This window comes from Miniopterus schreibersii, assembly GCF_964146895.1.
Source record: "Miniopterus schreibersii genome assembly, chromosome: 11".
Lineage (NCBI taxonomy): Eukaryota > Metazoa > Chordata > Mammalia > Chiroptera > Miniopteridae > Miniopterus > Miniopterus schreibersii.
This window is the reverse complement of record NC_138111.1, coordinates 41,385,488-41,407,518: the sequence shown is the minus strand read 5'-3', so window position 1 is coordinate 41,407,518 and position 22,031 is coordinate 41,385,488. Positions and strand designations below refer to the sequence as shown.

The window sequence follows — 22,031 nt, the reverse complement described above, 5'->3', positions numbered from 1 at the left end:
GTTTTATTTTAAAAATGCAGAAAACTAGTACAGAATAAGTATATAGATAACCATTGTTCCTACAGAAGAGATAAAAACAAAAGGAGACACATAAGGAAACAAAAGCAACAAAGTGGCAAATTGTGTGGATTAACATTTCAATCAAAAATTCTTAGTAAATAATATTAGGTTTGTTAATGAAATTTTAAGCATAAGAGCAAAAATAGAAATCATAAGGAAAATTGTCAATATAGATTTTATTACATAAATAATTCTGAATGTTAAAAAACTATAAACAATTTCAAAAGACAAAGAGCATACTGGTAAGGAATTTGTTATATAGGACAGACAAAAATCCTAAAGATAAACAAGACCAGACAAATACATTAATAGAGAGGCACACATTGAATGAACAGGCAGAGCACCAAGGAAAAATTCCAAATGGCCAACAAATATATGGCAAAAAGAGGCCCAGTCTAATAAATAAAATTAAAATTAAAGGCAGCCTTTATATAATCAAATTAGAAATTTATTAAAGATAACATCCAATCTTTTTAAGGACTCATGCATATATTGTTAATAATCTTTCTAATATTTTCAAATCCTTAAATTTGTGCATACTCTTAGACACAGAAATTTCTCTTACAGTTTATTTGAAAGGAAAAAAATCATAGATGTGCACAAAGATGTTGCTGTATTGGGGTATAACACTGAAAAAAAGGGAATCAACTAAGTGGTAAAATTGGTTAAATAAATTTTGGTGTAAATATATTATGTAACCATTAAAATTGTGTTGAGGAAGAATATTAAATAGCAAAGAGAGATATTTACAACTTACTGTAAAGACTGAAAAAACATACTACCAAATAGTATTATAATCTGATTTAGTTTTTATACAAATATATATACAAAGAAACATGATTCAAAGGCTCTAAATCAAGTGTTAATGATGATTATCTGTCTATAGTGAAACTGAGTAATTTTTTCTCTCCTTTTATTTCCCTATGCAGTATTCTCTAAAATTCTCACAATCAATTCTCTAAAAAGAGTCCTTTTTTCTTTTAAGTTTGTGCAAGATAGAGAAAAATATTCCAATGGGAACTGCTATGAAACTCAACTTCATGAATGAAATGAGAAGGAATGAAAAAGTGCAGTGTCCCAAAGAGCAAAAAAACCCCAATGGGGCTTTCCATTTACTGTCCTTCTCTGAATTTTTTCAGAACCTTAATATTGTAAAGTATCTCTAATTATAACTTATAAAAGCTTGAGGACAACTTGCCCTGAAATCTTTCATTTATTACCAGGAAAGCATAATCTTATTTGACTGCCTGGCAAACTTGGTTTTCCATTTGCATTGCAACAAATGACGGATTAGCATCTAACTTTCTCTTAATTACTTTATACAAGCCAAGCTTTCTCTTTTCAGCTATTGAAAATATTATGCATACTGTCATTACTCCAAAAAACATCAGCACAAATTCAATGGCACACTTCCAGGAACAGGATAAAACCCAGTCCCCAAAAGTCTTTCATCACTTATCCCATAAAGCAGTAATTTTTACTGGGGTATAGGCAATGTGAAGATATCAGAACTTTAAATTACAGTAGTCTCCCTTTATCCGAGGGACATACTTTCCAAGACGCCCCTGGGTGACCAAAACCACAGATAGTACCAAACCCTATGTATGTCCTTCCCTATACATACATATTTATGATAAAGTTTAATTTCTAAATTAGGCACACTTAGACATTAACAATAACTAATAAAAAAATAGAACAGGTATAACAATACACTGTAGTAAAAGTTCTGTGAATGTGCTCTCTCCCTCTCATCTTACTGTATTGTTCTCACCCTTCTTGTGATGATGTGAGGTGATGCCAATGCCCACGTGAGGGGGTGAAGGGGGGTGAATGACACAGGCAGTGTGATGGAGCCTTGGGTGACCTGAACACAAGCATTACCACCAGTTGATCTGATAACCAAGGTGGCAGCTACTAAGTGACTAAAGAGCGGGAGCATATACAGCACAGAGACCTGGACAATGGATGATTCATGTCCCCCGGGGGCGGAGCAGGACATTTTGAGACTTCATCAAGCTACTCAAAATGGTGAGCAATTTAAAACTTAAGAATTGTTTATTTCTGGGATTTCCCATTTAATATTTTTGGACGAGTGTCTCTCTGCTGGTAACTGAAACTGCAGAAAGCAAAACTGCAGATACAAAAGGACTATTGTCACAGAGTCTCTGATGTTTCTCTACGAAGGCATCCCCCCTATCTGCAGACACTCCCCAGCCACCTCCCTAACACAACACACACATACAGCTTGAGAGTTTTAGTGTGTAGATGTTTCTCAGGAGAGGGTACTGTCCTGGTCAGTGGCATGGAGAAAAAAGCTCAGGAGAGTGTCATAAAACATTTGATTAACCCAGGAGAGAACAGCCTTTTTGACTAGGACGCTAGCAATAATTTGTTTCTCGCTCACAAATTTAAATGTTTCCTTTGAATCTCAGGCCGAGTTTCAATTCATTTATCCCACCCCCTCTCCACCCCAGGAATTCATCAGAATGGTAACAAAACAGAAAGAGTCTCTTCTTTGTGTTTGAAATGCAACTTTCTCCTTCAGTAGGTGGATAGATAAACTGTCGTAAATCCATGTAGTGCAGTATTAGTCAGCAAAAACAGAAATGAGCTATCAAGGCACAAAAAGGCATGGAGGAACAAGGCAAAACTATGAAGACAGTAAAAAGATACGTGGTTGCTAAGGGGGGATGACTAAGTGGAGCACAGGGGGTTTTCAGGGCAGTGAAACTTCTGTATGACTCTCTAATGGCAGATAGATGTCATATATTTGTCGACACCGTAGAATAAACAAGACAAAAGAAATGAGCCATAATATAAGCTATGGATTTAGTTATTATTAATGTATCAATACTGGCTAATCAATTGTAAGAAATGTACCACACTTAAGATCCATCCAAGAAAGGACAAATCTGTCAGATACAGCTACAAAAAGTAAAAGAGATTTTATCTGACCTTGAATCCATAGGAAGGATTTGGTAGATAGGTGAGGGAAGGGAGAGCGTGCCCGGAGGGGAAACAAGAAGTGCAAGGTGGCAGAGGTGGAATAGTGAGGAAGAGGAGGCAGGCACAGAGGAATGAAATGACTCCAGGACTTAAGGGAAATACATTTTAATAGACAGAATGAAACTAGATCAAGAAAGCTCTTGAAAGGCAAGCAGGTGGAGTTTGTATCTGATTTAGTAGGCTGTAGGGGGCCTGAGAGGGTGTTCTGGCAGGGGAGCGATACAAGATACTATTGACCCTCATTCATGAATTTCGTATTTGCAAATTTGCCTACTACTAAAATTTATTTGTAACCCCCAAATCAATATTCACAGTCACTCAGAGACATGTGCAAAAAAGTTAAAAAAAAAGTTTTAAACCCAAGAAACTAATAACAGGGGAATTGATCGGGAGGTGAGAGCCAGGGAATATATGAAAATTCTCAGTACTTTTTACCCAATTTTTCTGTAAATCTAAATCTGCTCTTTAAAGAAATCCATTAATAAAAAACAATAAAAGGCTAAATAAATACATATGTAAAGAGGAAAAAAAACCAAACTTACTTCTGGTTCAAAATTAGCCACTCCCGAATATAGGTCTGAATACAGTCCTTGACATGAGGGTCCAGTTCAACCCTAATGAGATGAGTAATGAAATAAAAACATGTTATTACTGTGTAAAAACAACAAAGCAATGCCCTATCATAACCGAGGAGAGAGCAGCAGGATTTCAAAACCCAAGTCAAATGAGAATGCTAGGGGCGTTTCTTACCCAGTCATTCCAAGTGAATTCCTCAAGCAATAACATTTTTACTTTGATGAGAAATATGCTGGCATTTTAGGCTTTGTGGGTTTTCTTTATTACAGAGAATCATGTTCAACCATACTTATCCCTAAAGGCATTCTGACACAAGACAGGTAGAACTTGCTGTAATCACATACAAAACAGGAAAAATAAGTATAAATACCAATTTTTCACAGGGGTAACTTGGGCATATTTTGTGCTCATTGGTAACCTTGCTAGGACATGCATGTCTCCCTTTTGAAAGCCAGGAAGAACAGTGGTCTTGTGCTTTTAGGCGTTGACAGGCCCCGGCTTTGGTTGGTGATCATTAATTGGGGCAGGTCTTGTCATATCTGCCTAGAAGCACATCCTAAGAGATTCTTTTCAAGTACTTCAGAGTCTTGAAATCAGAAATAACTAATTTCCCTCAGAAGCAAAGTTGTTTTGCTGTTTTTCCCAATGTTTTGGTATTAGAGATAAAGAGGTCTAAATACTGCAAGTTTTAAATTTTCTTGTTTGTGAAAAGGGAATAAGAACAGTCCTTACTATGTGGGCTTGCTGTTAGTATTAGATGAGACATTGTAAAAGTTAGCCATGTGGTCCCTGGGCCCTGAGTGCCTAAAACCAAGCCCCACCCCTTATTAGCTATGTGACTTTGGGCCAGTCACTCAACCCTTCGGTGCCTCAGTTTCTTCACCTTAAATTGGTGATATTAAATAGTGGATCATGTCCTTTAGAGAGCTGTGATGAAGTTTAAATAATTTAGCGTGTGAAGTGCTTAGAAGAGTGTCTAGCATATAAGACCTACATACGATAGTTCATACTTAAGTACCATTTACTATGCATTAGACACTGATATGATCACTTTAAATGTAATAATTCAGTTAATTCTCTATCAGCTCCATAGGGGAGGCTGCTGTCATTATTCTCATTTTGCAGGAGAATGAGATGAGGAGAATCTGGCTTTAAGTCACCCAGCAAGTGGCAGAGCAGGGACTGGAACCCAGGCAGCTCACCTTTGGAGAGCAGGCTTATACCTACCACACTATCATGGCTCAACATGAAGTTCTGGGCTAGGCACAGGGGGCTCAACAGGATCAGCTGTTGTCTACTCTGATGATGACCATGGTACCTTCCTGGGTTTTAATTACACAGAAGACTTTGGGGCAAGGGTTGAAATAGTACAGGTTGTTTTCAAGTCACCAGACAGACTGTTAGCTATAAATTCTAGTGACAAGGCAGTATTATACTAAAAAGTAATGCTAAGAAAAAAAATTACCTCCTCTATCAAATTTCCAACAACAACAACAAAAAAAATCCTACCTCTAAATTTATTGCAAGTATTTTAAACAGGTTCTTCCAAGATTCTAATTCACTTGAAGACAATTAACCATAAAGTTTACACAAGGAAATAAAATTAAATGATTCTCTCAAAGGTAAAAATAATAGACACTACCTATATTAAAGTCATTCCTGAATAAATGGACTAAAAACAGGGGAAAAGTATTTCCCAAAGATCACAAAGTTTTTATTTTGTGGGAAGTGAGTATTTTGAAAATGTTAAGAACTGAGCATGTGGTCAGCTCTTTTGCATGAATAAGAACTGTGTAAACGACAGAGCAAAAGGTCAAAAATACCATATCACTGTCATCCAACTGCCTTAAACTGTAAGAAAACGAAATCCAAATTAGAACTAGAATAACCCAGAGTAATGAGGGTAGGGGCCATGTTTCATGATCTCCTTTCTGGGACTTGTTGGGGAAGAAGAGAAGGTTGAAAATGTCCAGGAGGATGTGAATCTTAACTTTGTTTTGAAAATGAATGCAAATAAAAGTTCATCCTAAACCTCCAAAGAGGCATTGCTTTTTACACAACAGAAGTAATGAGTTTCATTTAGATACAATTCCATCGTTTGATACCAAGAGCTAACACCAGTACCTATAAACACATAGACTAACCCCATTGTGGAAACTTGAGCCCTGAGGACCTATTCACGTATCCGCTCTACAGAGCTCTCTCCATTGTTTTTTCACTTAACAAAAATTTCTTCAAGAGAAGGGACTTTGCCTTATTCATCTTTTTATCCCAGCGCCCAGCACATAGTAGATGCTCAACAAACATGGGTCCAACTTATGTTTATAACTTGATCCAGTCATAGACCAATTAAAATGCTTCTGAATGGAGGCATTTTTAATACAATTTTTATGAAAAATCTGAACATATTTATAAACGGAGAAACTGAGGCTTCATGAGGTGTGACCTCATGACTCACCCAAGTTCACTGAGCTGACACCCAGGCAGTCTGAGTCCAGATCCTACAATCTTTACCTCTTACTGAGCACTCTGTTTTGTCTTACTGCACCCCTTTAACTGGCTTGGTTCCCACATGGCTTTTCAAAGCCTCTAGTCAAACCAATTCAAAAACTACCTGCCTGCAGGCCTTTGCATCATCGTAGTCATCCTGCACATCTTAACAGAGCTGAGTAACTTGGTTTATTTTTAAAAGAAGTCCAGAATTAGGGCGCTTCACTCCTTACCAAGAACAGGGGTGACAACCACAATCCCACCTACAGTTTAAGAAAATGACTTACCCTTCCTCCGGCAAAGAGGGCTGCAAAGTCCGACATTCCTTTGGCGTGAACACCACATCCAAGGTGTCTTCGGTGAAGTCTCCCAGCTCCTGGGCAAGCTCCACATCCAGGTTGTTCAGGTGTGTCATCAGAAGTCCTTCAAAGTCCACCGGCTCCACTGGTTCATAAAACTGAGGCTGCAGGGGTAGGGGAAGGAAAAAGGAGATTTCCACACGGTTTTCAGGTAAAAGAACTAAGGTGGCAGTAGGTGTTTGCCTCACCCCCACTTTCCACTCAGTAAGTGCTTCACTCTTAGAGCACAACTATGTGGAGCTGTCCTTAGAGGAGCTGTCAAACGCAGAAGCAGCGATATGGAAAAGAAACGCAGCTCGGAAAGTCGAGTCAGAACACGATGAGTAATTAAAATCATACCCCAAGGCAGAATTTTTCTCAGCTTAATTGCATCTTGATGAGAAATCCTGAGGAGATCCAAAATGAGATCATAAGGCTTTGCTGAATTTTTACAATTTCTCCTGCAAAAGCTCTCTGAGGCCATGTTTACCCCAATACAGAGAAGTAGTGAACAGAGGCAATTTTCCAGAAATTCAGGCAAACTCAACATTCCTTTGAATATTTAGGCACTGTGTTTCCTTTGGCCTGGGTTGGCCTATACATTGGTTCTTGAAGGCACTTCCTTTGTAGTCACAGTCCACAGTGAGCCAGGCTTGGTGGCTGAAACACTCCAAGGCAGTGATTTCCAGCCGCTGCTGGGCCCACGGGTGCTGGGCGGGAAATTCTCACTGACTGCAGCTGAATGAGCAAATAAGGGCAGTCAGCTGGACTCGCTTTAAAAGGATGGGTTTTTTTGGCTCTTCGGTTATGTCCTTCCACAGTGGAAAGGACGAAAGAAGTGGCAGAAGTGGATGGTAATTCAAAAAATAATGTCTTTAAGTGATAAAATAAAAAGTTGGTAATTCAACAAATATTATTTTTCTTGTCTGTGAAGTCCAAAGACTTAGGAACCGCTGACTTCAGGCAGTAAAATAATCACTTAGATCAGCTGATTTGTGTAATAACAATAATAATAACAGCAGCAGCGGCGGCAGCTCTACGGTGTTCAAGTATCGCAGACTATTTGGAGTCATCGGTCAAAGGAGGTGCTGTTCTCCACCTCTGCCCCCCCTCCATGGAACGACAAAACAAACACCCCAGATTCTTGACCTGTACTGCCTGGGTATGAAACAGGGAGAGGTCCAAAGGACATGCTACTACACTGGGTTTTCATCGCCCTCAAACTGTACATCAGGCTAGATGTATGGGCTCCCAGCTGGAGAGGAGGAACCACCTATTGCTGAGCAGGCAAAAGCAAGCAAGATGAGGGAATGTAAATGTGTCTTGCTGAGAACTGAGCGAAACTGGCCCTCCTTCCTGTCTGAGACTCTCCAAGGTGGGGGATTTACACAGTGCCAGCGGGGGCAAAAGGGGAAGAAGAGAAGGCAACAGGCCTACTTCAGTAGGACAACAGAGCAAGGGCCCTCTCCCTAGCTCCCCGTGGCTCCCACGTGGTGTGACAGAGGACAAGCAAGTTTCCCTTGCTGTTTCTCAAAATGAAGCAACAGGGGCCAGCAGGGGCTCAGGGAGCCAGAGATTGGCCAATGCAGGAGCCAGTTGGGGACAGAGCTTGCAAAAAGACACTGTTGACCTCTGCCAGAAGGAACGACAGGCATCACCTATGCATGTAACAAAAAAGCTGCAGACCTACGTAGGACCAACCTCGACAGGGAAAGTGACCTTTCCCCCTCCCTTGCCACAACCCAGCACAGAGTTCAGAGTCAGGAACTGAAATGAGACTTATATTTGAAGTGAAGAAAACTGCATTTTATGGCACACCCAACCCTGTTACTGTAAAGTTTATACCCACTGGACTAACAATCATCAAGCACTTACTATGTGCCAAAAATTGGGCTAGGTCATTATTTACATTATCCCATTTAATTCTCACTAGAACTTTATAAGGTACACACTTGTATTATCCCCATTTTACAGATGAGGACATTGAAGGCTAGAGGTGGATGTAATAGTTCACTCATGGTTACAAAGCTGGGAAGTAGCCCATCTGCAATTCATACCTAGGCAGGCTCACATTCTTAACCACTATAATTTTCTTTTCTCTTGTGGGCTTTTCAGGAAACATATTTCCAGAAATAATTAAAACACAAGGCAATAGTAAGTGGGTTTGGGAGTCAAAAATATACATTTACCAATACCCACAAGTCCACTCTGAGCTTCTCATGAGATTGGCTGCTCAAAGTAATAACAGTAAATTAATTAATTAAAGAAATAATAAACCACTGAATTGGCCATCAGGGACACAGAAGAGTACAGGAAGCTACTCTCATGCTTCTTTCCATGGGTCTTTAGTCAACAGCCATGAGATGGTGCAGTTTGTCACATTCTCACATTTAAACCATTGTCTTTAAAGGGGAAAGCTATGATAAAAAAACACAGTCTCACCACTGAACACAAATTGTGTGGCAATGTGCCCAGTGTAATATACACAACTGATCGTAAAGTCATAACCTCTTAAGGTCTGAATATGTTTCAGGACTAAAAATACTGTAAACACAAACCATAATGATAGAATTATTGAGCATGGTTCTAACAATGCACACAACCTGGCATTTAATAGTCTCCTCTACCCTTTCCATACTGAAACTAACAAGGGAGGCAGCTGTTCATTCTAAATGTGATGTAAACTAGTCTTGCTGTTGGCAAGTGTGTGGAGAGCCCAACTACGGTTAACAAGGCCTCCACGTAAGTTGTTCCTCTTGCAAATTCAAATAATAACTGGGAAGCTAAAGAGATTTCTGTTCTCTAAACTATTTGAAGTCATCTCAAGAGTAAGATTTATTGTGAGGCAACTGACACATACATACAAGTACACAGAGTATGCCTATTTAGTAATAAGCAAAGGGAGAATTAATACTGGAGAGTATTACAGTGGTACTGGGGGCTGAAGTTTGGGAATGGAGCCCAGGGGTTTATTAAGGTCAGTTCCTAAGGCAGGACTTGGACTCTTGGGGGCTTAAAAGCCAAACATGAAAATGAACTATTTTGTTTTTTCTGCTATTGAGCTATGTGTGGACTCCTAGTCAGTGGAGACCCAAGATTAGTTTAAATGGTATAATCCAAAGTAATTTCAAAGTCAACTTATACCATGAATTATCACATTGTGTCCATCAGTTGTTTAAAAAATATAAGGAAAAAACCCCCCAAATAATTAAAATAAAAACAAAACATCTTCTAAAAAATTTAAAAAAGTTAAGAATACAAATTATCTTAAATCAGGCTTTATCTTTGTGATGGCTTTGTGATGTGTCAGCTTGGCTAGGTTGAACTACATTCCCCAGATTCCCTTCCTAGGATGTTCCCAGACAGGGTGAGCTATAAGAGTTTCCTCTTGCCAGAGTTGGAGGACAGAAGGGAGGCTGCAGCTGTTGTAGCATACACACACCTTCTACTGATACACTCAAACATTATTATAGGTGCTGATATGAAGTGATATTACCAAAGTCATTATAGTCCCTAATCAGTTGACTTTGAATTAATCAAAAGGGAGATTATCCTAGGCAGTCTAAATCAATTGGATGCCTTTTCAAAGAGGGTGGAGGCCCTCCCGAAGTTCAGCTCATGCCCTGCAGTTCCACCTTGCTGGTTTTCTTGCCTTCCTGGCTGTTTCAGGGTCTAAGCCAGTCACCACCAGTGGGTAAGCCAATTCCCCGTAATCAATTCTTTAATATGTATACATATGCATCTCCTACTGGTTCTGCAGCTCAGGCTGAACCTGGACTAATACACCCTTCATTCATTCAACAAATACTCACTGGGGCCCTACAGCAGTCCTGCATTAGGCTCAGAGGACACAGTCACTGCCCTGAAGCAATTTTCAACACTTCTCTAGTGAAGACCTTCTAGCTACTTTTTTTCAGAAGCCTGGTCAACAGAATACTAGAAATACATAAAAAGATTTTAAATACCTTAAGAGTTTAAATTATTCACAGCTATTTAAGGAAGTTGAGCGTTTCCTTTTTCCTTAATGCATATCAAAGGCTAGTTCTCCTGACATGGGTTAAGATTCAGTTTGTTCTAAAAATGAAAATTCCTACAGCATAGTGTAGTATAGATAGCACACTGATAACAGATTAAAATAATAAATCTGGACAATATTTCACAAATAAGAATACTGAAAAACAGAGAGGTTAAATGACTTGACCCAAACCATACAAGCAATCTCAAAGGAACTGGATCCCTTGTTATAGCATTGTGGAGGCTCCATGGTGCTCTGTGTGGAGCTGGAGAGAGGCACGATGCCTTCAGGTGCACCCTCATGAATGTTTACCTCCATGGAAGGTGGCTCCCAAATCTACCTGGCTGTTCATGAGAGACAAGTCTTGTCAAGGTCACCAGAGACCTCCATGTTGCCAAATTCAATGGTGGTTGCTCAATCCTGGTTTATCTACAGTATTGGGCACAGTTAATCACACTCCCTCCTATTTGAAACACTTTCTACAGACGGAGGGCAGCAAACTGTCCTAGTGTGTCCCAGCTTCTGAAAGTCCATGTACCAGGAAACCCTTCAATCCCAAGCAAATTGAGACAGTTGGTCACTCTACCTTTGAGACACCACTTTTTTGAGGTTCTTCTATGGCTATGTAGTGCCCCAGGGTTCAGTCCTAAAACATCCTCTCTTCTCAATCTGCATCCATGCCCAGATGATCTCACTGATTCCCATGGCTTTAAAAACCTATTTTGTTTTTTAGATTACAAATTTATATCTGCAGCCTCAACTTTTGCATTGAAATCCAGGTTGACTTTTCCAATTATACCTCAACATCAACATGTGGTGATCTGATAGGCCTATCAAACATAACAAATTCAAAACGAACTCTTAATTTCCCTGTTAATCTGCTTCCCCATATCTTCCAAGTCTCCACATTTCAATAAGTGGCAATTCCATTCCATGGGCTGTTGAAGGCAAAAGCTTTGGAGTCAACGTTGATTTTTCTTCTTTCTTTCTTACACCTTATGTATTATCCATCAGAAAGTCGTATCCACGTTACTTCTGAGATATATCCAGGATCCAACCACTTCTCACCTTCTCTACTGTCACCACCCTTTACCAAAGCACCACCATTACTTTCCTGACAACTCCACCCAGCCCAGTCTATTCTCCAAGTAGCAGCCATATTGATCCTTATATAAAGAACCCTACAAGCAATCTTGATAAAAATTCCGATCATTCCTGATTAGTACTCAATGCTTCCAATGACTCCATCTCAACCCAGGAAAGTTCTTCTGTGGTCATTGAGGCCTATCACCCAGCCCTGCTTTCTTTATCTCCCCTCCTACTGTCTACTCTGCTCAGCTCACGCTCTGCTTCCTTGCTGTTTCTGGAGCATGCCACATACTCTTGCCTTGGGGACCTGGCTCTTGCTATTCCTTCTGACTGGAATACCTTCAGGTATCTGTCAAGTTCATCCAGAATCCTTTCCAAGTGTCTTCTTTTCAGACAGAGGCCTTCAGAGACTACCCAAATAGCCCCTCTTCTGTGTCACTCTCTACTCCCCTTTCTTGTTTCATTCTTCAAATCATTAATACCCCCTTGATGTAGTCTACATTCACTTCTTTGTCTGTCTCCTATTCTAGAATGTAAGTTCCATGAGGCTAGGCCCTTTGCTGTATTCACTAGCGTATCCACAGCTCCTAGTGCAGCTCCTGTCACAGGGTGAGACTTAATACATATTCCTTGAATGAACGAATGAATGAATGAATGAATGAATGCTTAAGACAATCCTTTCAGCTCTCCACCATATTTAAGTAAACAGATCTGAAGACAGGTTCTCCTGGCTTCAGCAATTTCAAGGTGCTACATGGCTTAGACTAAATAATACTTCCCTGCTTCCACCAATGGCAATCTTCCCCTGATGCCACTGAGTGGAAGATGCAGAAGGGCTATTGTAGGCATCCATCTATTTTTACCAGGACGAATTTGATTCCCTTGCTTCAAGCATTGAGTACCAATCAGGAACAATCAGAAACTCCTGCTCTGCGGGCAGAGCACCATTCTTTCATTCTATCTTCCATGTGAATCTGCATGAAAACTATACTGAGATCTTCATTTTCCATCATGTCCCCTCCATGAAATCACTGAAACCTAAGACCAGCCCAACCCCTTGAAAGATGAAGCACGCAAGAACAATGGCCCAAGAAAAATAAAAGGACCATATTTATCAAGTAATCTAACTTTTGGCTCACCCTCAGCAGTAAAAGAAAAAAAGCACAGAAGCTTAAACACATAACAAAATGAATGCTTTCTCAGGTATGAGACTTTTTTTTACAGAAATGTTACACAGAGGTGGGCAAAAGTAGGTTTAGAGTTGTTAGTACGTGAAACACAGAGTTAATAAAGCTATTGCAATAATCATAACCTGCATGTCTTTTTTGATACGAACAACTGTAGATCTAGTTTTGCCCCCCTCTGCATACAAACATATAACGTAACCATTGTGTTTGGTACATAGCCAAGCTGTGGCTTTTTACATACTTTTTTTCAGCCAGGGCCATTGTGGTCCAGCTGGTTCATTCCATTTCACTTCAAAACTTTTTTATTCTCATTTTTTAAAAATAGAATTTCCCCCCTATAAAGATGTAGGTTAAGGTCATTAACTCCATGTACAGTGTCTCAAATCCTTCTTTAAACCTTAGGGCATGGGTCCCAACCCTTTCTTCTCTTGCATATTTTACTCCCCTTTCTACTTTGACTAATTAAAAAAATAGTTTTAGTGGGGGGAGGGTGGGGAGAGATTAACTTAAGAATTTATATGCATATATGCATAAGCCATGGACACAGACAGCAGTGTGATGAAGGCCTGGAAGGGGGGAGAGGTGCAGGGGGGAGGAGATCAATGGGAGAAAAAGGAGACATCTGTAATACTTTCTACAATAAAGATACATTTTAAAATAAATAAATAATCATTTTAGTATTTTAGAGTTTCATTTTGACAAAGACATCAGATATAGAGTTGTTTCCCTATGGAGGTGGTTGATATCAGAGGGTGTCTGGCCAACCTGTTCACATGGCTGTGGTAATGGACAATGTCAAGGCCAATGAGAGATGCTTCACTCAAGGACACTTTCCCTGGCCCTGGGCACAAAGAACTCTGACAGAAGTGTCAAATAGGCCCAGGATAATTACATCATCATATCTAAGAAACCAACTCCAAATGGTGATTCCTTTTCATATTCAAAAATGCAAAATTTTAAATTACCTTATTTACTTTGAAAATGCTTGCATATACAATCATTACAGCTAACATTTACAATTAGAGTTTAAAAACAAAAACCTGGTCAAACAGAAAAAGAAATCAAACACACCCTTCCTCTCACCTGATTTATCAGATTTATGACAGAAGCCACTATCTTTTTTTCCCCCCCATTGATCCTCAGATAGAGAGGAAGGGAGAGGGAGAGAGAGAAACATCAACACAAGAGCAAAACATCCATTGGCTGCCTCCTGCATGCCTTCCACCAGGGATCAAGCCAGAAATCCAGGCTTGTGCCCCGGCTGGTGCACAGGATGACTCCCACCAACCAACTGAGCCACACCAGCCAGGGCACCACTAACCACTATCTTTATGTAAGGATACATCCATAGGGTCAGCATGTGGTCCTTGCCTACCATACTCTCTGAAACCCAGAACTGGGACAATGAAAGAAACGTCACTTTCTTTATGTTCTTCCTCCTGTTTGGGATACTCTTGCTATGTAGACCTTTGAACTAGACCACATGTTAAAGTCCCAGGGAACTTCAAAATACCAATGCCTGGGCCCATCCCTTGGAATTTTGATTTAATTGTTCTATGGTGGGCCAGCCTACAGGTGTTTCTAAAGGTCTGGGGGGTTCTGATGGGCAGCCAGGGCTGAGAACCTTCCGCTAAGTCTCCTCAGCCTTCCCCATGAAGCCTTTACCTCCTATGATATCATGGATCTTTCTCTCTTTTGAACACCCACCACACTCAAAGCCAGTATGGATTTCCTATATTATCTCAGATAGATCATAAGGTCCTACAGAGGTGAAACCATGTCCTATTCATCTTCTTTGACTCTCCCAGTGTCTCCACAGTGCCAAACACATAGACAGTAATATAAGCCACCATTTACACAGCGCCTATGATGTCATTCTGTATTAACACTAATGGCTTTAGTATGCCAGCAGTGCACACGAGGAAACTGAGACCTTCACAGAGGTTAAGTAACTTGCCCCAAATTACATACCTAATAAATGACAGTTATACTTCCCCCTAGATCCATCTGACTCCAAGTTCTTTCCTCTTGCAAAACAACAAACTTATCATTGATTGGGTTTTAAATAACTTTGTGCCAAGTAATAAATTAAACAACCATTTGTATCAGCACCTGGAGTTGCTAAAATGGTGGTTATATAAACAAAAGTAAGAGAAACATAGGCCAAAATGCACTCAGTCTTATTTTCAAATTGTCTAAAATAATACAATGAACAGCCCATGGCTTCTCATTGAAGAGAAGTTTGTTAAAGCTGCTTCAGGTTAAGAGTTTTTAGATGATAAACTACTTCTCTGCCTCACCAGAGATGAATCTTGCTGAAATGTCCCATTATCTTTCCGTGAAATGAAATCATTCTTTTAAGGGAAAGGGAGACCAACATGTGAGTAGATTTCTGTTGGAGGAACCTTCATTCGGGAAGATACTCAAGGGAAAGAACAGCCACTTCATTCTGATATTATAGGGCGACAAGCAGGTAAACATCAGGGTGATTTCCTAAGCAGGCCATGCTTTTTTTTTTTTTTTAAATCAGAATCAAATTCGGGCCTTTTGGCTCCCTCATACTTCCTGCTCTTCAGTCAGTTAACAAGAAGGACCAGGGATAACAGACTGTGCTGAATCTGGAGTCGAGATCTGGAAAAAGATATTCAGAAAGCTCAACTGGAATCACCAGGAGTGACATATTTTAAAGGCTATTCATTTGCAGATGGAACAAGGACTGAATTGTGAGAGGTAGGAACACATGACCCTTGTATAGTTAAAGATTTTTGCTACGTCCTTGGCATCTTCTGTTAGAAAACGGGTCGGTCGTTAAGCCACATGTTTACTCGGCGGCCGGGCTAATGAAGTAACTCATCTACATTTACTTCGGCCAAAACCTACTGATGAAGCAGCATAACTACCCGGTGAACACTTGCAGATGTGAAGCAATTTTTTTCTTTGAGACTTTACATTTAAAAAAGATTTCTCCTGAAGAAATTGAAGGCTGCAGCATTAAAGCGAAAGCCGGCCTGCAGAGAAGGGGTTAAAGTGTGCTAGCTAAACTTCCTCAGGGCCTCGCCATAGTGAGGTCCACACTCTCTCCAGACGGCGGCTGCAGAGGGCTGCAGCCTCCACTTACAGAGAAGCGAAGCGCCCTACCCACCTCCCCACCTTGCTTAAAATAGAAAAGTGTATCCAATCACTTTTTATCTGAATTTTGCAAATTTTGGAGTACAACATTAGTCAGAAATTGAATCATAATTTTGGGGGGGGTCAATAAACTATATTAGCACCAAATTAAACCAAAGAGCATTTCTAATGTATCTTGATTCAAAGTTTATCTGATATATCTGAAAGCATGAACATTATGCACCTGCTGCGCTTTTATTATCATCTGCAGCTTTGAAACAGACAGGAAAAGTACAAATAAAAACAGCAGTCCAGCAAGCCACCAAGGTCATAAATAGGTTTGCAGAAGAAATATCATCACAAGTTACCTCTTGCAGTACAAGGTGCTATCCACTTTTTAGTAGCACTATTTCATCAGGGACACAACACACAAGTTATCCTACTGAAATAGTCGCCAATCGCTCCAGGAAACATACCTTTGAAAGACACAGAGTTACACGGCGTGTGAATTGTCACAGGCGGCAAGATGGCGGTGACAGGAAACCCAGTGGAAGGTTACAAAATTTCTAAGAGCAGAAGTGGTTTTGAAGTAATAAGTGAGCAACAAAAAATAACCTAACCTCCGCAAGATAACCGCCAGAACAAGCAGAAAAGCAAACTCGGCTGTGCCTGAGGAAGTGAGGACGGTGGAGGCTGTAGCTGTCTCACAAAGGAAGTGAGTACTTACTTCTGGTTTTACAAACCATCTCATTTAAGTGAGATGCATCCTACCGAGCAGGTCTGGCATTTAGTCGTCAAACAACAGAACACATATATGCACGCTCAACAAGTGGTGTTAAAAATGTAGGTAACCTTCAACAGATAAGGGGGGGGGATGTTCTGATTTTTTTTCAATTAATATTTTAGGGGATTTTTTTTTCCAATTACAGTTTACTTTCAATATTATTTTTTATTGGTTTCAGGGGTACAGCATAGTGGTTAGGCAATCATATCTTTTTCAAAGCGTGCTCCCTGATATTTTCAGTACCCACCCGGCACCATACAATAGGGGGGTGTATTTTTTAAAATGGGGGGGTTGAACTTTCTGATTCCAATTATATGAAGTTCCAGATAAGGCAACAATGATGACAGAAGTGGGTCAGTGACTGCCTAGGGCTGGGGCTGAGGGCTGGGAGAGGAGACGGACTGCAAAGGGGCACGATGGGATGTTTTAGGTTAGAGACTGTCCTATATCCTGATTGAGTAGAGTTTAAATAACTACAAATCGGTCAAATTCCTCAAACTGTACATCCAAAATGAATGAATTCTATTGTATGGAAATTATACTTCCAAGAAAATGATTTTTAAAAATTAAGGTTCGTAACTTAGCTTTTCGGGTTTTGGAATACACCCCCCCCCCCCCCACTCCCTGCGCCAATAAAAACATGTTACAAATGGTAGTAACACTCAGGCTAATCCTCCCTCTCCCTAAAATAGGAATCATACTTTGGGTGAAATCAAGTAGCCTGGGAGTTCATCAAGACCAGGGACTTCAGAACCACAACCTTTGGAGGTCCATTTTGCACCCTAAGCCCTAGTTGAAGGAGGAAGAGAAGGGAAATGTCAGATGTTAAAAATTAGGCACCAGGCTAGGCACTGGTGGCTGGAGGTGCAAAGTAGCCGTGGAAAGGTCTAAGGAGAGTCAGGAAGCATTCGCTGGGTACTTCTGCGCTTGACAGTTCTCTAAGCAAAGCTGTAACTCATACTTACTAGTTGAAGAGAGGGGAAGCCAGAAGTACTTATGCTTTGTCGATGGTACTGGCCAAGGTTTGGTGGGAGAGTAAACTGTTTCCTTAGTTCCGCTGAAGAATACCTTGGGTTAAAATAGAAAAATCTAAATGAAGTGATTATTTTTAAAAAATCATCACAGTTATAGATACAATCTTTGATGTCATGTTATAAAGTTTCTGCTTTGGCTGGGCTATTGGCAGAACTGGCTGAAATATCCACAGTGGCCTGTGGGTGGACTTTGTATGATAATATATACCCTTGAGAAGTTCACAGAGGCCAGGGTGCCTGCGATCGCTGCCTCTGCCCAGTCCTGGGAGGATGACAGCATTGAGGAGACGAAAGAGTGTAAAGCCCAAGGGAAAGGTCCAGGGCACTCGGCTCCTTCCCAGGCCATTCAGAGGCATCATCTCTACGTGGGAACATCTATCTCCGGCTAGAGTCCTTTAAACCCTCAGCTGCTGTTTCGATCAGTCATTCTCCTTTCTAGCAGTTAAACCCTTCTGGTCGGCGGCCTGCTATCACAGAAAGTGCTAGAGAACTGTTATATGGACAGTTCTACCTCCCTGAGGCACCTCAGAGGGTATGTGGAATTCCAAGGACTGCCTATTTCCCAAACTGCTCCTAGTGGGAGATCCTTCAAGGCTGATCCATATTGACAATGCTGAGCACTCAGTCGCTGTTGAATCCCTGGCAGCAGGACGGAGCACATGAAAGTTCTCTATTGTCCACTCAACCTGCTGGCGTGAGCCTGCTGACTGACACTTTGGCTTATGAGCAGGTTGACATTTGGGTGCTCGTTTGTTCCTCCTTTGCTTGGAACTCAGAACACACGTTCTCAGGAAATCAGTTGGTGGTGGTTGGATTCTGAGGCTTTTTTGAGACTCGTTAAACCACAACGAGGCCAACACAGAATATAACTAGAAACTAAGAGATTATTGAGGATTGAATCAGATCATACATTTGAAACATGCTGTTCCTCAAATAGGAATATATAAATTATAAATTTTATCATTTTAAACTATAATATTTGAATATTACAAATAAAGCTTATTATATGTTCTCCACTATAATGTGTGCCAGCACAGGTTTCTGATATTACTAGTGACGTTTCTGACCAGGTCTCCTTGGCTCCCAAACTTGCAATGTGGTTCATCCAGAGAGGCAGGAACCCTATTCTGCTCCCACCTGTGGCATCCATTCTCCCACCTCAAGAGGCCTTCAATTTCCTTTCAGGAGTTGCACACCCATGTTGTACACTGTCTAGTCCTAGTCATAAGTGCAAATCAAAGGGGGTGGGCACATCACCCACACAGGACTATGATCTGAATGATGAGTGGGTGCAAGAATGGAAGAAAATGGCTGGAGCACATTCATGGCAGTGGTGGCCCCTCTCATGATGATGAGATAAAGTGTGAAACCTCAGAGGAAGTTATAGCAGCCCCTATTCATTGCACTCTTTAATTTCCTGAAGCATGAATAAAGTAAATAAAATTTCCTTTTATTTTTATAAAAGTATAAGAAGAATATTAAGATAAGAAGTAAGTATTCTATTATCCATCAGGGACATGCAAATCCAGACCACAAGGAGATGCCACTTCTCAACCACCAAAAAAGATGGGCAGTAACAAGTGTTGTTGAGGATACACAGAAACTGAAGCACTCCTACATTGTTGGTGAGAATGTAAATGGTGCAACTGCTTTGGAAACCAGCCGGGCAGTTGCTCAAAAAATTAAACAGAATTCCCAAAGGTTTTTTATCCAAGAAATCTGAAAACGTACTTCCACACAAAAACTTGTAATTGTAAGTGAATGTGCATAGCTGCATTATTCATAACAGCCACGAAGTGGAAACAACCCATCATCTCATGAATGGATAAACAAAATGTGGTACAGCATACAATGAAGTATTATTCAGCAATAAAAAAGGAAAGAAACACTGATACATACCACAACATGATGAACCCTTAAAACATTATGCTAAGTGAAAGAAGCTAAACCAAAAGACCACATATTGTATGTCTCCTTATATGAAATGTCCAGAAGAAGCCCTAGTTGCCCAGGGCTGGGAGGATTGGAGGCAAAGGGACAGTGGCTGCTAATGGGAACGGGGTTTCTTTTGGGGGGATGTAAAGTGTTCCAAAAATTGTGGTTAAGGATGCCAATCCTGTAAATATAATGAAATTCATTGAGTTGTACACGTTAAATGGGTGAACTGTGTGGTATGTGAATTATTTCCAAATAAAGCACATAGGCATTCACACACACACACACACACACACACACACACACACACGTGTCTCTGTATATAAGCATTCTATGGAGACAAGAGTGAAGACAAGAATTGCCAAGTTTAGCATGACAGCCAGGAATGGAGGAAAACGTTCAGATTTTGATCCCAAGTGCTCAATAGGCTGATTCTCATTACAAGTTGGACAGTCACCAATTTCTAAAAAAAATCAAAAGGCCCATCTTACATAAACATTGTATCCTGTGTTTGGCACCACAGGAACCTAAACCAGCATGGCAACAATTTATTTGCTTACACAAGAAGATGACCATAGTCACGGAATGCTGAGACAACTGAGTAAAGGTACTTTTTTATATCTGAGTTGGCTTCTCACGGACAAGACTGACTGCTCCTGCAACTTTTGTCTCCAGGTCCTCCTCCCAAGACCTCTCAAATAGCGCATTTTAGTGTCCTGATCATTCTAAAGTCCTTCCTGTCATAGAGCAGAAGGGTCTACCCGAAATGGGGATATCTGGAAATGTTCAGGAAAGAAAGTGGCATTGTGTGAGAACATCAAAGAATGGCAGGAGGGTTGGGCTCTTGCATTCATTCTGAAGCAAAATTTGTCATCCTACACCTCTCTACAGAATCAATTTTACAAAAGCTTAATATACCTGTCCCTTCAAATTTGTCAATAAGGAGATGAATTGTTTGTCCTTAAAATGAAAATAGTTAATTATGCCACGTGGAAAAGAATTGCTTGGTATCACTTAAAGAACTTCACAATAAAATATCTCTGGAGAGGCCCTACACTCATATTAAACTAGCAATAATAGGCTGGAATGATAAAATTACATGTTGGTCAGGCTGTGGAAAAATCAGCATGGGCCACACCCCTGTGGGTTGTATATTGGTTAAGAGTCTCCGGAAAGCAATACTATAATATGCAACAAGGACTATAAAACTGTCATTACTCTTTCATCTAATTATTTCACTTTGGAGAATATACCCAATGGAATTCATACAAACAAAACTATAATTTGAGCAGAAATGAGCATACGAACTCTGTATGAGATAGCAAATATTTAAAAATAACCAAAGCATCCGATACTTCGCAGAACACTAAGTAAATAATAGCATAAAAGAGATGAAATATGATTTTACCATTTAAAATAACAAAGAAAATATGAATTAGGTTGACCCATGGAAATGTGCCTATAAGATAAGTTACAGTAAAAAGTAACATGTGGAACTGAATACAAATACCTTACACTTTATGTGAAAATATCCCACAAGAATGAGAAGTCCTTTTGGGATTTATATAAAGGCAGTTTAGTAACTAACCCATTCAGCTCTTTTTCCTGTAAAATTGTTGTTCATCATTTAAAAAAAAAAAAAAGCATACGTATAAAGTCAGATGCAGGCACACATGCACTACTTGAGATTTAAAAAATGATATAAACATCAGCAATTAAGTTTCCTGATATGGAACTTCATTCTCAAAAGAGCACCTAGCACCTCAGTGTCTAAAGCAACCCTCTTCCCCCAGCAAAGGGGGAAGCCTACCTACACAAAGAAGAGAGCCCAGCCAGGGCAAGAGCTCATACAGGCTTAGTGGCCATGCAGGCATTGTGTATGGGTTTTATTTCCTTTGCTTTTATGACTCAGACCGAATCCAACATATCTAATGTAATTTTCATAATGCTAGATTACATCATGATAATATTTCCTTGATGAACTTAGATACCCTTCTTATAATTATTCAGAATGCTGTATAAATATTATCTTTATTTCTATGAATTTAATTGGGAAGGAGCATTGGAGTTTAAAATGTTGATACAGTAAAACCTTGATATAATGGAATAATTCAGGTGAGGAGGTGTCGGTTAAAACTGAAAGTCCATTACAGAATAAAGTAGGTTTTCCAAATTCATGTTAAAACTTTGATATCTTGGTTAGTTTACCTGTTTTTACTTATGTAGACACATTTGTGTAATTAAAATTAAGTATGTATGAAAAGTTTAATTTCACAGAAAAGTTTTCTATATGTATTACTGTAATTTTAAATTTATACTGAATAGGTCTAGTAAATGCGTGCATTCACTAGTCACCTCGAGTAAACAAATGCACACAGCTGGGGCATGGCTTAGTGTGTGTAGGAATGT

General features: G+C 39.9%; 1 protein-coding gene across 1 annotated transcript in view; it reads right to left on the bottom strand.

Moving 5' to 3' along the window:
- The window catches only part of DOCK8 (dedicator of cytokinesis 8), a 182,978-nt gene that overhangs the window by 123,086 nt on the left and 37,861 nt on the right, over positions 1-22,031 (bottom strand). Inside the window, exons 2-4 of the mRNA XM_081152481.1 lie at positions 17,619-17,721; positions 6,420-6,595; positions 3,609-3,680 (exon numbers count right to left, since the gene is read on the bottom strand). Coding sequence (XP_081008607.1) covers positions 3,609-3,680; positions 6,420-6,595; positions 17,619-17,721 — 351 coding nt within the window. The remainder of the gene's footprint in view (positions 1-3,608; positions 3,681-6,419; positions 6,596-17,618; positions 17,722-22,031) is intronic.